We start from the raw sequence: 14,399 nt of genomic DNA, 5'->3' as shown, positions 1-14,399 counted from the left end.
AACAATAAAGATAAGATATATTCAGTACATATGGAACCATAGATTTCTGGTTGCTGGTAACTGACAAAGCATTCTTCTCCAAAGAAAAGTCCAGAACGAGCTGTGATGATAAGCATTGCTTGTAAGTATATTTTAATAATGAAGTAAACTGAGATCATTGTGACAAGCCAAATATTTTTCGTGTTCAAGCAATTATCACATTGTTCCATATTAGTTCCAGAAGTTAACTCTATTTGAATCCCTTAAGAGAGGCACCTAGACTTGTCCAACTTAAGCTAAAATGACATAGTCCAATTTGAAACTTCAACCATCGCCTCTAATACTGAGTGTACAAATGTTCTAGATACCATGGTCTCACCATGATAAACCTACTCTGACAATGATGTGATTAAGATGAATATTATTTTCATATTGGATTAAAAAAATGCAAGAAAGGCTGAATTGAGAGTAGAAGTGTGTAAATATTTGTGCGTTTTAATGTTTGTCCCATATGTGAAAATGTGTGAATCTTCCAGTTGCAGATGTCAAAACCAACAGGGAACTCAGAATTCCTTTAGAATATATAAATCTTCCTTGCATCCAATACCCTATTTGGGACATCAAGTACTCTCTAGACAAATGCAGTGTCATACAAATAAAGTTTGCTCAGTGAAACAACAGCCCCCTCTTCATGCAGCTTGTCAAGGCTCCACAGTCCTAGAATCAGTTAATCTCAAAGGATTAAGGTCAAGTCATTCCGTCACAATTTAGAAAGTAGGGACGTGGACTTGTCACAAGTTTTTTCTCTTTGCTCTAAATATTTGTTCATTACAGATGGCAGAAAATATCTTCAAGTACCCTGCATTATCCTAGAATAATCTAGCCAGGCCTGATTGGCCCTGGTTATTTTCCTATTGACATCAACACGGATCATAAATCAGTCTGCTCATGATAATAGGTCACTAAATTGTTGGTCCTGCTGCTCAATACTAAGAAATAATTTGCTGGTTTGGTTTCAAGTTACAATTTGGGTTCGAGAACCCAGTTCGCTGGTACAGCAAAAATTTGAAATGGGATTTAGGGTTCATTTTGGTTCATTGGTACAAAAACATTGTGTATGTATATATATATATATGCAGTCTAGAAGGATGAATTAAGATTAGAGTATCACACAGCATTATACCATCCTTGGTCCCTAACTTTGCCCCACTAGCTGCCTCTTCATGCCCTTTTCAGATATCCTTCTTTCATATGATTATTTATACTTGGATTGAATAATTTATAACTTCTTTCAACTTGTCCAAGCATGGCAGGTATTACACTACACCTCAATTTTTGACAAAAAGAACGCCATTTTATTAACTTTCCCTAGATCAGAAAGCACTTTAACAGGCAATTTTTTAATTTGTGGCAATCTCTTGTAATAAATGTAATCGTGTGGAGCAAGAAAATTAATGGGAGGACTGCAAATCAAACTGAAGTCTAATGGGATTCCTCAAGTCAAGTACTATCCAAAAAGTAACATGTATCACTCTGCCTTAATGTGTGGAAAAGTGGAGAAGTGTAATCATAATGAACAGCTTGATCTCGAAATCTCACTAATTGAATTTCTTGCCAAATCAATAGTTGTGGATTGCCCTACATTGGAAGTGTAATAATAGCGAACAGCTTGATCTTGAAATCTCATGAATTGGATTTCTTGCCAAATCAATAGTTGTGAATTGCACTACATTTTTAGGGTGAACTACAAATATGAGGATCATACTCTTTTTGAGCAAGGCTCAACAAAGGAGATCTGTCACTTTCTTCCTACTTACAAGTATTATTTTGTGAATCATGATTAAGTGTACCTTTTGGGCATTCGATATTTAAATTGGAATCTCGAAAGCTCCTTTCTCACCCTTTTCAATATGATATGACTATATAGTTTTCCTTATCCATGGACTATGTTCTAATGTGTATTTAGTTTTCTTTGCAATGTTTCCCATTCTCTATTTGGTGCACTGCCTCTTTTATTATCCACCCTTTTGAGACAAAAACCCACCACCAAAAGTTTTTCACAGGTTTATTATCTAGAATCAAAATATATTCAATACAACAAGATCTTTTGACTTTTTCCAAGTTGCAATCTAGTGCATTTCAACATACCATCATCTACATATCCTTAAAAGTAAGCACCCTCCTTAGCATAGTTGTTTTGGCAAAGCAAGGACTGGTTAGAGTTGTTAATGTTGTAGCTTCAGTCAGATTGAATTGATCTAGATTTAATCTCCAAGGGTTATTGGTTAAACATTATTGCATTTAATTAATCATCAACGATATATATATATATATATATAGATTGCTGATAATAATGTCTAATGAGTATTTTAACTCACCACAACCAATATTGATTAACATAGAGACATGTCTCTTCATGAAATATGTCTCTTCTGCTCCTATATATATGCATTTGGATCTGCACTTGGAATGCACAGAAATAAATGGTAATGTTATTACATTTGCAGAAAACGATCTTATAAAACTTAACATGGTATCAGAGCCACACTGTAATTGTAACAATAAAAAATGATTAGAAATGGTAGTGGTGAAAGGTATCAAGTAATGAAATTAACAAAATGTTTGTTAGAAATAACATATATCTGGTTCAATGACTTTCATGATTGACATGATCTTGTTTAACAACAAATATTAAAATCATGGCTAGTGACATTCATCGCTGCTACCTCTGTTCGACACAATGTCTTCCACATATGATATCTACACAGTGATTGTTGCTTGGTTTGTGAGATGTTTGTATGGTTGCATATCAGCGATTGAAGACGTTCAGAATATTTCACTCAGGGAAGGCCAATAATGATTGAGCATGGGAGTTCTGGATATGAAGTATTTTTTGTTATATATACGCTGCGACAATTTCAAGTACCAGACATCTGATGAAAAATAAGATGTTTGGAACACATATTGGATGGTGGTGTATCCACAATATTAGAAGATGAATGATGACAGTAAAATGGAAATGGTGGAAGTTTTATTGGGCCTACAAGTAATAAGACTGTTCACTGTAAAGACTTCAATTTTAGTCTTTATCAGACATCCAAGATAGCAGAAAAGTACTGATAAATCTCTAGGATGGATCTGAATATCGCTTTACTCTTATAAGCGGAATATAAAAAGTTAAAAAACATTTCTTAAAGTAGCAGAATATGAAACATATATTTTTGTTCAAATATATTATGATTGTGGAATTGGGCCCAGAACTAAAACAATGGAAGTTTATTCAAAGTGTCGGTTCATTCTTGATTAGTGATTAAATGTCAATATTTTTGGTTAGCAGCAGTTGGGCAGTTAGAATTGGTTGCAACCAGATTTCTAATGAACGAGTTTACAAACTTCTATTTATTTATAAGCATCCAAAAGTTGAGTGTGGTGAGTTGGATAAAGACGAACTGCAATAAACAGATTGATAGATGCTTTATTTTAGTTGAGTAAGAGTGCGAAGAACCTGTGAATATTGGAGGGGTGCAACAGAAAATTGTATTTGTTTTTTTTTAAAGAGTGAGCATTGGATCTTATCAGCAAATCGGTATTATTATTCTAAAGTTAATGTTCAGGTGTCAAACCTTTCAGAGTGTTGAATAAATTGTTTATATCATTTTGATAAGACTAAGATGCTACAATTTGATATATAAAACTGTGACTTATACAGAAGCGTTTTGCTGTGATTAGAAATCTAATTCTGCATTCTGAGGACAGTCCAAATCATTCCATGTTGTAGTGGCTAAATTTTCTCAGAATCTTTAGGTTTCATGCCAGTTTGATCAGTTCTCAATTTGTCAAACTCACAGTTATACAAATCTGGGTGTGACGAGGTGCTAAATCCACTGTTCAGGCCAGAAACGCAATATAACATTCTGATGTTTCGACAAACGAGCTAATACTTGAAAATGAAGGCACTCTGTTTTTCTCTTTTTACTCTAAAAGCTGCAAAGGATTTCCAGCAAGATCTTTTCCAAAAAAACATACTCCTTAAATGGACATATTATGTTATTGGCTTGGTATATTGGGAAAGAGACATCGGGAGGAACCAATGTCACTTATGGAAGAAGAGTCTGGATCCCCTGGACAGAGACGAGACTCTATCAAAACAACAGTCATACTGCATTAACTACTGCAAGGAGCCCCGTTTCAAATGTAGGAACCTTTAATATATCTATGGGAATTTAGTGACTTGTTGACATTGAAGACTTGTGCAGTGTATTCTCTAAAATATTGTGGATAGATCTTCAATACTCAAGAGCCATCAGTGCATCTTAATATTAAATATACTGATATTGATTCTGTATACTTAGCACAAAGAAGTGGTACACTGCCTTTCTGAATTTTGAAATATTTGTGGGACCCAATTGATCTGAAGTTTGAATTAGCCATTGATATGATTTATTTTCAAGTTTCCTAACAAATGAAATATCGGATCTCTTATAGGTCGTGGTGCAAATATATATTTGTGTTGTCTCATTGAAGCAACTCATGCCTATGATGTACATTGATATTTATCATCGACTACTATAGCTGAAGAGGAGACATTTTGAGAAATGGCGATTTAAAAGGGTACATACTCTGAAGTAGTTTTAAATATGTTTAAACTTCTATGTATTGAAGGGAGTGAGCTTATATAGTGACAACATCGGGTTTATAAAAGAGATAAAATTACATGTGAAGATCTTCAGGACATCTTGACTAATTGAAGACTCAACAGATCTATCTCATGATAATTTACAATGAAATAAATGCAGACTGGTCAAGAATTGGTTTATTTAGAATGGATTCTTAACTGTGCCAAGGTTGCAGACTTTGGAATGGTCAAGCTTGTTGGCAAAGATTGAGTTCTTTGAATTCTCTAAAATTAATGGGTCCACGGGAATCAAGCCCGGGCAGTAATCATTTTCAGTTTTGTTGCTGCTAGCTATGGTGTTCATATTGTCTGAAAATCTCAGTTCTGATACTTTTCCTATATTATAATAACTAGATAAGTTTAATACAAAAGTTTGAACATAATGGTTAAAGATCTCAATCGATTTAGCCATGCTAAGTCAAAAATTTAAAATTTGTGCAAAGGCTGTGATTTATTTTTGATAGAAGACTGCACGCACTAAAAGAAGAAATTCGATAAAAGGCTGCGATCAGATTTAAGAGACGAAATTATACAATGAGATTTGGTTGTTAAATGCTGCGACTTATGTGAAAAGTCATAAAGAGAGAGTGCAACAGCACCAAAGTTGGCTGATTTATCCGATATTGAAGTCATTGGAGACAATTCAGACTTGATTGCATTATTGTTGGTTATTTCCTCTTGAATACTAATTATTTGCTTATCATTGTCAATCTCTCAACTATATCTATGCATGCAATAAAAGAGTCATTTGCTTTATTATACTCGTGTTCTTTCCCTTGATTCCCAAGGATGATTATTTGCAAAGAACAGAAAGTAGTTTTCCATACTTGGATATGATGCAAAATTGTTCAATAAAATAAGAGAAGGAACTTCACATTGTGGGGGAGATAATAATCAATCTTCCATTCCCATTGTTTGACAAATGCTTATATGGAGGTATTTTATGACTTGATGGATATGGACCTTCATTACAGCAACTTGTATCAAGGATGCACAGATAAGTATTCATTAGCTTTGAGTATTACATTTATCTACTCTCTAAATTCTCTCTCTTAATTGTATATGTACGACAAGAGTTATTTGCCTTGATCTTTTCGTTTGTGTAGGGATGTTCTCGTAGGAAAAGAAGGTTAATACTTCACACATGCTACCAAATATTGTGCAGACTCAATCTTATGATAGTAGCTTCAAAAATGTTGTGATCTAGAATTCATTAATCATTTGATAATTAGGCTGGATAAAGTGAGGCTCTTGAAGTGAATATCTTTGATAATTGAGATTATGAGTATCCTTCTATATTAAGAGGGAGTCTAAAGATACATCTGTGAGATTGCATGATTTTGATGGGCCTACCCCTATATACATCATGAGGAATCGATGACTTGTCAGTAGAAAATAATAAGATTAATATCTGATTCAGAGGGAGTCCGACAGTTTATCTCATGCATTCTTGGGCAAAGAGAGCTACTAAGAGAGCAGCTAGAGGATATGACTTCCCAAAATCTTTGTTTAGAGGGAGAATTTCAAGGTGCAATTCCTTCTTAACGAGTTCTTCTCTACGAAAGAAAAGTCCAAGGTGAAGTTTATTTTAATGCATTCTTCTCTAAAATTGAGAAGTTTAAGGTGAAAGCCCTATGTTCCACCCTCTAGGAGCAGCCATGGTGAATCCATCCTCCGACATGGTTCATGGTGGATGTCATGTGATTTTCTACATGATTCTGTTGGAAACCATCATGAGAGGTGACAATCTTTCATTGATGTTTGTGTTTGAGGTTGCTATTGTAAAGTGATGATCTTAACAACGGCTTGCCTGTTATCATGATGGATTACATTAATTTGTCCCCGAATGTGCCAAAGATCATGATACTACATTTGTTGTTCTTGAGTTCTTCATCTATTATCATGATAGACTTCATTAACTTGTTGTCCCAGAATGTGTTGAAGATCATGATACCTAACGTATCACAGTAGACTACATTAAGTTGATGTCCCAGAGCGTGTTGGAGATTGATACTTGTCATAATGGAGACTACCTTGATGTCCCTAAGATCAAGGTTGTTATCCAATAGACTGCATTCAATATTGTCTCGGGGTGTGCTAGAAATCAGATAACTCATAAGTTTCTAGGATATAATAGTCTTGTTGATAAGCATCTTGGTGTTGATGCAAGTAATCATATCGCAAGAACATGAGATTGATAAGATTGCTCAGAATCAAATCACCATTTTGTTACATGGTTGTGTTGTTTAAATCCTCCCTCAATAAAAGGGAGACTTGGTGAAATAGCATCACTCGCATTATATCTGATTTGATGGATATATGGTGATATCCTTAAATATGTCATTCCAAGAATATCATATTAAGATGATATCTCTATATGCTTGAGAGCATAATGTGATCTAAATGTGTTCTATAACAATCATCCCTAGCTAAGAGGGAGTGTTAATGTTGTAGCTTCTCCTAGAGTTAATCTCCAAGGGTTATTGGTCAAATACTATTGCATTTAATTAATCATCAATATCTATATATTGATGATAATAATGTCTAACGTTTATTAACTTACCACAACCAATATTGATTAACATAGAGACATGTCTCTTCTACTCCTATATATATGCATTTGGATCTGCACTTGGAACACACAAAAATAAATGGTAGTGTTATTATATTTGCAGAAAATGATCCTATAAAACTTAACAAGAGTCTCACTTTACCATCAATGATCTCTTACATTGTAGAGTTAGATCAACTATCTAAACCCGAATGCCTTTGCAATTTGTTTCATTGGAAGTAATTAAAGAGCCCAAATTGTTAAATTATTCACATTTGCAAAGTTGGTATCCATTTAAATGAATAGCGTAGATCTCTTTGTAATACCCAGCACATCATATCACAAAACTGAGTGGTATCCAAGTTTAGAAGGAACTTTGGGGTTGTCTTAGTTAATCACAGAATCATTTACATTGTTAAGCATCTTAACTTCCTTATTCAGGAGAGGGTTCAAAATTTGGCATTCTATTCTAGAATACTAAGTGGTACATGTTGGAGTGGTCGTAAAACTCGCATCAACATGACCCCATTCTTCTGTGAATAGGAACAGTTATTGTATTAGTCTATATCTGATTTCATTCAATTTCAGAATGCAATATGTATATGTATATCCCTAGAATGCAATAAACTTGACATTTCCTGGATATTTATTACCCGAGTTACTGTTAAAGTTGTAGCTTCAGTCGGATAAATTCTATCTGAGATACAGTGTTGTTATTGGTAAATCATCATTTTCTATATATACATATTCATGTAATAATAACATATATTATACAAATTATTATCATTATTTATATAAATTAAATGATATTCAAACCTTGGAAACATGTCTCTTCATGAGACAACGAAGAAACATGTCTCCTCCTCTCATACTTATATGAGATCCAAATCTGCATTTGGAACATATCAATTAAAATGGTCATATTATTACATTTGCAGAAAAGATCCATGTTACTCAACAGTTACTGGTTTGGGTTTGTATCAATAAATTAAATTTGTATCTGTATTGATCTGAATAAAGAAACATATAATGTGGTAAATATCTGTGTTTACATCGTAAGAACAGGAGTCAGAAGAATACAACATGGTATCATATAATAAATAAAACCACCATATGGTTTTTTTAAAACAAACTCGAATGTCCATGATATATGTTTATTGTTCAATATTCAAATATAAAATCAGCAATTGGTCTAAATAAGATAAAATGAGTTTGTTTTAGTGTATCAAAGGGTTTAGATAGTGTAAGGGCTCACTTCATTTTGTTTTTTCCATTTTTTGTCATTTTATAGTTCAAACATAGAGCTTTTGGGTATTTTGTTATAATTCTTATATGATATGTATGCAGATTGACAATGATATGATATACATGGGAATACAGGGCTGACTCTTTAAGGAAAACGTATTCTGCTAGATTTCCTTCAAACTACCTTCTTATAAAACCTGCCATATGTGACTTTCCTATTGTGACAAATTCAGGAGTCGTTCAATTCTTCCCTACTCCAAACGGTAAGAACACCACCTGACGGTCTCCTGGTTAACTTAAAAAGGATTTCTATCCTTCAAAATGCTAATGCAGGTTTGGATCTGTTTAGTCTATATTCTTGTCTTCTGTCATGAGGTTGCCATGTAGCATCGGTGTCTTCGAAGATTTTGTTTGGTGCTTAAGTTTGAGCATCTCATTTCAAATGCCCAAACATTAGAATCAGTTGTATTGTGGATCAAAAGTAATGATCTCCATTTTAAATAGTACCATTCTCGTTCAAATGAAATGATTAGGAAAAGTTATTATGATTTCCAATTACAATCAAATGGTTAGTTCATTGAAAGAAGACAAATGAAAAATTGTACCAACATCCAAACATGCATAGAATTCTGAGTGGTTTTATTACTGGTGTACAGCAGAATTATCATCAAAAGATAGCTGCACTGACAGGTCCAGAACAAAAGTAAACTTTGCCAGAATTTTTAAGATTTTCACAAACTTGTTTAATCCAACTGACATATTCCTCAATTGATATAGAAATTAAATAATGTAAACTTTAATCTAACTACATCATGTTTCTAAGACCATTGTAATATTATATAATATAATACTTTCAAATATTATATAATATAATACTTTCAACCTAGTAAATTCATTCCAGCTATTTCATTTTATCATAAACCAAATGAATAAAAATAGTTTGATAGAGCCAATAGAAGGATAACAGCTCTTGACTTCAGCATTAAAGATTTTTCAACTTACAGCATCCCTAAAGGCTACAAATGCTGCTTCTGGAAGGTATGCATATGTTGTTCCACTGTCAACTACAGTTCCATATTTACCATCAAACACATGTGGATTCAGAGATAGAGAAGTGCCAGCAACTCGTATTCCCTTCAACTGAATATTGTAATATGGACTGTTCACATCCCCCCACTAACAAAAGACGTGTCAGATGTATCATATGCACATTGTATTTTCCGAGGAAGAGGAAAGTATTCAATGATATGATTTTCTAATGAAAAAGAAAGAAACTGCATACCTCCGAGTTGGATTTGATTTTGTGAATACCATTTCTGGTGGAGGAGGAATTGCACCCAAAATCATAGCACCTCCACCTATGGCCATACCACCATAGCACAAAGAGAAGGAATTAGCTATAACACCACTCTGAACAAGTTGATCCATGACACTAAGTGTTCCCCTGCCAAGCCCCATGATTCCATCTGCATGTTGATGATATATATCGCCAGTCTCTGAATTTTCACAGCCAAACACTGCACGCTGGGGCTTAAGAGCACTTTCATCACCAAAAGACACAATATCCTCTCCAAGTACACCACTACTACTGCTCATCTCCGCATATTGTCTTTCATACTTGCATTGGTTTTTCTCTATATCACAATTACTACAATGAACTCCACATTTGACAGGCTGGTAGGTGCTTGATAAGTCTGGTTGAAATCTTGGATCCTGAAAAAAAATTGTTACTTATTATAGATCTGACAACCATGATCATCTAATTATTTTAAAAGACAAAATAATTGAATACATGAATATTTTATAAAGCATGGGAAGGAAACGAAGAGGCGATCATTATTATGAATTAAATAAATTATCCACAGATAAATATTTTCTTGTCTAAATTAAATTTTGACAGAACATATCCACTCCAAAAGAAAAAACAATGATCCATGTGAAAGACTTGTATTTTATGATAATAGCAAATTACCATCCACGTATAAATAGTCCCTTATAAAAATTTAGTTAAATCAATCTCTCCATACAGGAGAGATTACTTTAAACATCCATATATTTTTTGGAAATAATTTTTTTGAAAAACTGGTTAACATTTAACCATCTTCGTTTTCAAGTAACTATGAGGTTAGACCAAACCCACACAAAAAAAAAAAAGCAAATTAGTGCAACAGCTATCAAAACCAAGCAAATTTCAGTTCAATCATGTGCCCTCAACGTATACTAGCCTGGTGATTGCCACATTGTGTACAGGTTGAACAAGGAACATATGTGACAGTACTGCCGGAATCCACTATCAGCGCAAATTCTTGTGGAGGTGTTCCAATTCGTAGTCTTGTTGTATAGTACCTGTAGCCATTCCATAAAATAATAAATTAAAAACTCAAAACATGAAATCCAAAAACCGAGAGCAATTAAAAATTTTCTATATATAAAAGAACCTGCTAGGAAAAAATTAAAAATGAACTTAAGTCAAACTACCAAAAATTCAAAAAATAATGACAATAGTCACCAGAGGAAAACAATTGATGCATATCAAGTTAATATATCTCATCAAAGCATATGAAAGCACAAAAATGCTATGTCAAAGCATTACAAGAAACAAAATGGAAATTAAATATCAACATTACCACAGATAAATAGATGTCAATTAAGCCACATTAAACACTAAGAACTTTTGCATTTTCCCCAAAAAAGGCGCAGTGTGCATAGAATATCTAACCAAATATGAGGCTGAATCATTTAGTTATACTTATATTCTGCCAGGATTTGGATATCTGTGATAAGTAAGGCCAAATCAAAATCTTCTATGCCAGTGAATTATTGATAGAACAAACAATACGGACAAAACAAAGGCCCTAAAAAAAGTCATGAAGTTTGTCATTGATCATAAATTTGTTAATTTTACAAAGGATGAAGATTCAACCTTGTAGTGCTTCTAGGTGTGGACACAATTAGAGCTTAATTGAAGCAATGCACTTGACACAAAAGCATCCCAATGCCTCATTTCCATGCAATGCAACATCCATCTTCTCCTGAAAAAAATTGAGCGTAATACACAAATGGATTGGATGCCGTTAATCCATATGGCAACTAGACTCTCCAAGATGACAACCCGATGCTTACAAAAGGCAATATTTGTTGATTTTGACAACATATTGAGTAGTGTGCAGTAAAAGAAAAAGCAAGAGAAGTTCAATTGGAAGACATAATATTTGGAGATGGTGTCGATGCTCAAGAGGAATCAACTTCCAATTTGGGGGTGGAGCCACAACTGATTGTCAAAAGTGGAACCTCAACCATTACTAGGGTGCATGTGGGGATGCCAAACTTATCAATTTATTTAACTTGCATGGAATGATAGTTTTAGCAATGATTTCTGCCCATCGTGAGATTCATAACATACTATCAGTTGTTATTTTTGATAACCTGATGAGATATCATACCCTCTATTCTATTCAAACCTAGTAGACAACAATTCCCCAATGTTCTACAGATTCAATTCATGTGTTTTGTACTGTATTTCGCATGAAATTTAACTTTTTAATCAATTTAAGCACTTTCTAAAATACTGAGCTTTCCTTAGTTTTACTTAGTTGCCTCCAAGTTTGAATTGGAACTGTGAAGTTTTCCCAAGTTGCAAACTTTAAAGTTATGCATTTCACAGTGAAATTCAACAAGAACTTATAAAATAATCATATATGAGAAATCGAAATAAATATTGTTCCACTTGAATAGTCAATCGGCAACCAAGAAAAGACGGGTTTGAAAAAGAGTAAACCAAAGAACCCAAGGATAGATTTAGGGCAGTCTGGGATAAAAATGAGTACAAACATCAAGTCTGTTTTTTTAAATCGAAAAACTCGTATGATACCGTTATAAAATGTAGGCAAATTGACAAGCAGCTTGTTGCTAGGAAAGTCTGTCCCGAGCCTTAGATATGCTATTGATCACTGAGCATGTCCCCCAGACTATCACAAAACTAATCCAAAGTTATCTTAAAAAATTTGGCCGCAACTAATTTTTTGAACAAACATATCTACTCTTGATGGTTCTTTCTTAAGGATAGGCCTTTCCGAAGACGATCCTATCTACTCTATGATTTTCCCTTCTTTAACCATAGGCCACTCTAACATTCAAATGTCAACGTTGACCGGATAACAGATGAAAATTTTACCTGACAGGTAGAAACAACTATTGAATCTAATCCTTAAACCAGAGCAAGAAACTAGTAAACCCTCATTCACCAAACAAAATATAATAATCTATCACAATTTCCGAAAATTAACCACTGCTCTTAGCACGCGTCACTTTTCTACAGATAAAAAATCGTTGCAATTCATTAAAAAATAAATCTTAAAGAATAGTTGCAAGTCAAAATCCTAAACAAAGAATGAACCAACAACGAACAAAATGACAAAATTTGCCTTGTCTTTCTTAAAGTGTACGTTAAAAACAGGGGAATTGAGGTTAAACAGCAGAGAAAATCCATTTAAAACGACGATCGTACCCGTTGGTAAGCAGATCATCATAAAGCTTCATTCGAGCGCTGGGCAACTCGGGCTTTCCAGCAGCGAGACGGCGAATGGCGGACGAATTCGCCCTGGGCAGCGACAACACGAGCGGAAGAACCATTGCAGCCGATCCATTTTGCGCATTTAAATTTAGACAATTGGAATCCCTCCCAAACAGTAAAATTGCAGTGGCGAAGAGTAGGCCCTCCCAGCACATCGCCATTGCCAACATTTCTTCCGATCCTCACTTCATCATGGATCTTTGTAGCATAGCAGTGCCTTGGAGCAAATAGTGAGAGGAAGCTTGTCTGTTACTTCACGTCACAGAAATGTCGCTTAACAGGGCCAGAAAAGTGACGCCTGCGCTGCAGCTTCCTATTCTTCCTCTCTTTCCCCGATTGACTTTCTCTACCTATGCTGCCATGATTACCTTTGAAAACAGTTGAGCATCGGCGTTTATTATAATAAATTTAAAACTCTCCCATGTGTCCGCTTTCTAACGTTGTACACAGATGATCTTATAATTTCTAACAACTCTCAACCGTTTCCCAACATTATTTCGTGCCCTAGATAAGTCCCACGTTGTTGCACAACACTTTCTTGGAGGAAACAACTAAAGGATAGAATTTCAAGACAAAATGTATTAAAGACAAAATTAAAACTTTTTTTTCAGATTCAACAAAATGTAGTGATTTTTTTTCAAATTTTTTGTTGTTTTCAACTACAAATTATGCAGATCATGAAAGATTAAATGTTGAAATGAAAATTTTGTGATGTTTTTGATTTTTTGAAAATTGGTCAACTGTATAGTTTGTAGGGAGGACAGCCGTGTCTGAGATATATAGTCTTTTAATAATTTAATTTTTTTATTGTTATTTTATTGGATTTGGGCAAAATAGATATTTGCGAGTTTTTACTCTTAGTCGAAGAGGTTCTAATACTTGAATTGGAAAAATTGGAATGGGTGATTTCTTGGACCCCTTTTATGAACAGATACAATGAGTGTTCCATTAATTCTTATGACATATGGGTTCTTCTTTCTCATGAGAAATAGGTTGGCAAGGACTGAGAGGTATCTATTGTGCCAAGCCAAGGACTAAGGGGTATCCATTCTGACCAACTAGTGGGTTCATTTTGAGCCATTCAACTTCACCACTAGACCAAGGGCTCATTGAGATTATTTTATTTTTATTTGTCTAAGAATCATTTTATTTGTTGAGAACTATTATATTGATAAGTATTTTTTAGTGAGGAGTGGTAGATATAATGCATACATCTGAGGTGGAGATTACAAGAACTGTCATTGAACAAATTTAGACTATAACATGTACAATAAACAAATAATTGTGACATAGAACCTTGTTATGTGGCAATGAATATATATTTGTAATATATGAAAAAGAGTCTTGACCTTACTTTTATCATATTTTCTAAGATA

At 34.0% G+C, this 14,399-nt stretch overlaps 1 protein-coding gene across 1 annotated transcript in view; it reads right to left on the bottom strand.

The window, feature by feature from the left end:
* LOC149567344 (aspartic proteinase nepenthesin-1-like) overlaps positions 1-13,395 on the bottom strand; it is a 59,082-nt gene extending 45,687 nt beyond the window's left edge. Inside the window, exons 1-4 of the mRNA XM_089820520.1 lie at positions 12,958-13,395; positions 10,676-10,796; positions 9,733-10,163; positions 9,453-9,609 (exon numbers count right to left, since the gene is read on the bottom strand). Of these exons, the coding sequence (XP_089676646.1) occupies positions 9,453-9,609; positions 9,733-10,163; positions 10,676-10,796; positions 12,958-13,193 (945 nt within the window). The 5' untranslated portion in view covers positions 13,194-13,395. The remainder of the gene's footprint in view (positions 1-9,452; positions 9,610-9,732; positions 10,164-10,675; positions 10,797-12,957) is intronic.
* Between the last annotated feature and the right edge of the window lie 1,004 nt (positions 13,396-14,399).

This window comes from Cupressus sempervirens, chromosome 3, assembly GCF_028749045.1.
Source record: "Cupressus sempervirens isolate cs-2001-9-10 chromosome 3, ASM2874904v1, whole genome shotgun sequence".
Taxonomy (NCBI): domain Eukaryota; kingdom Viridiplantae; phylum Streptophyta; class Pinopsida; order Cupressales; family Cupressaceae; genus Cupressus; species Cupressus sempervirens.
Note: the sequence above shows the minus strand (reverse complement) of the source record. Positions and strands in the feature narration are given on the sequence as shown.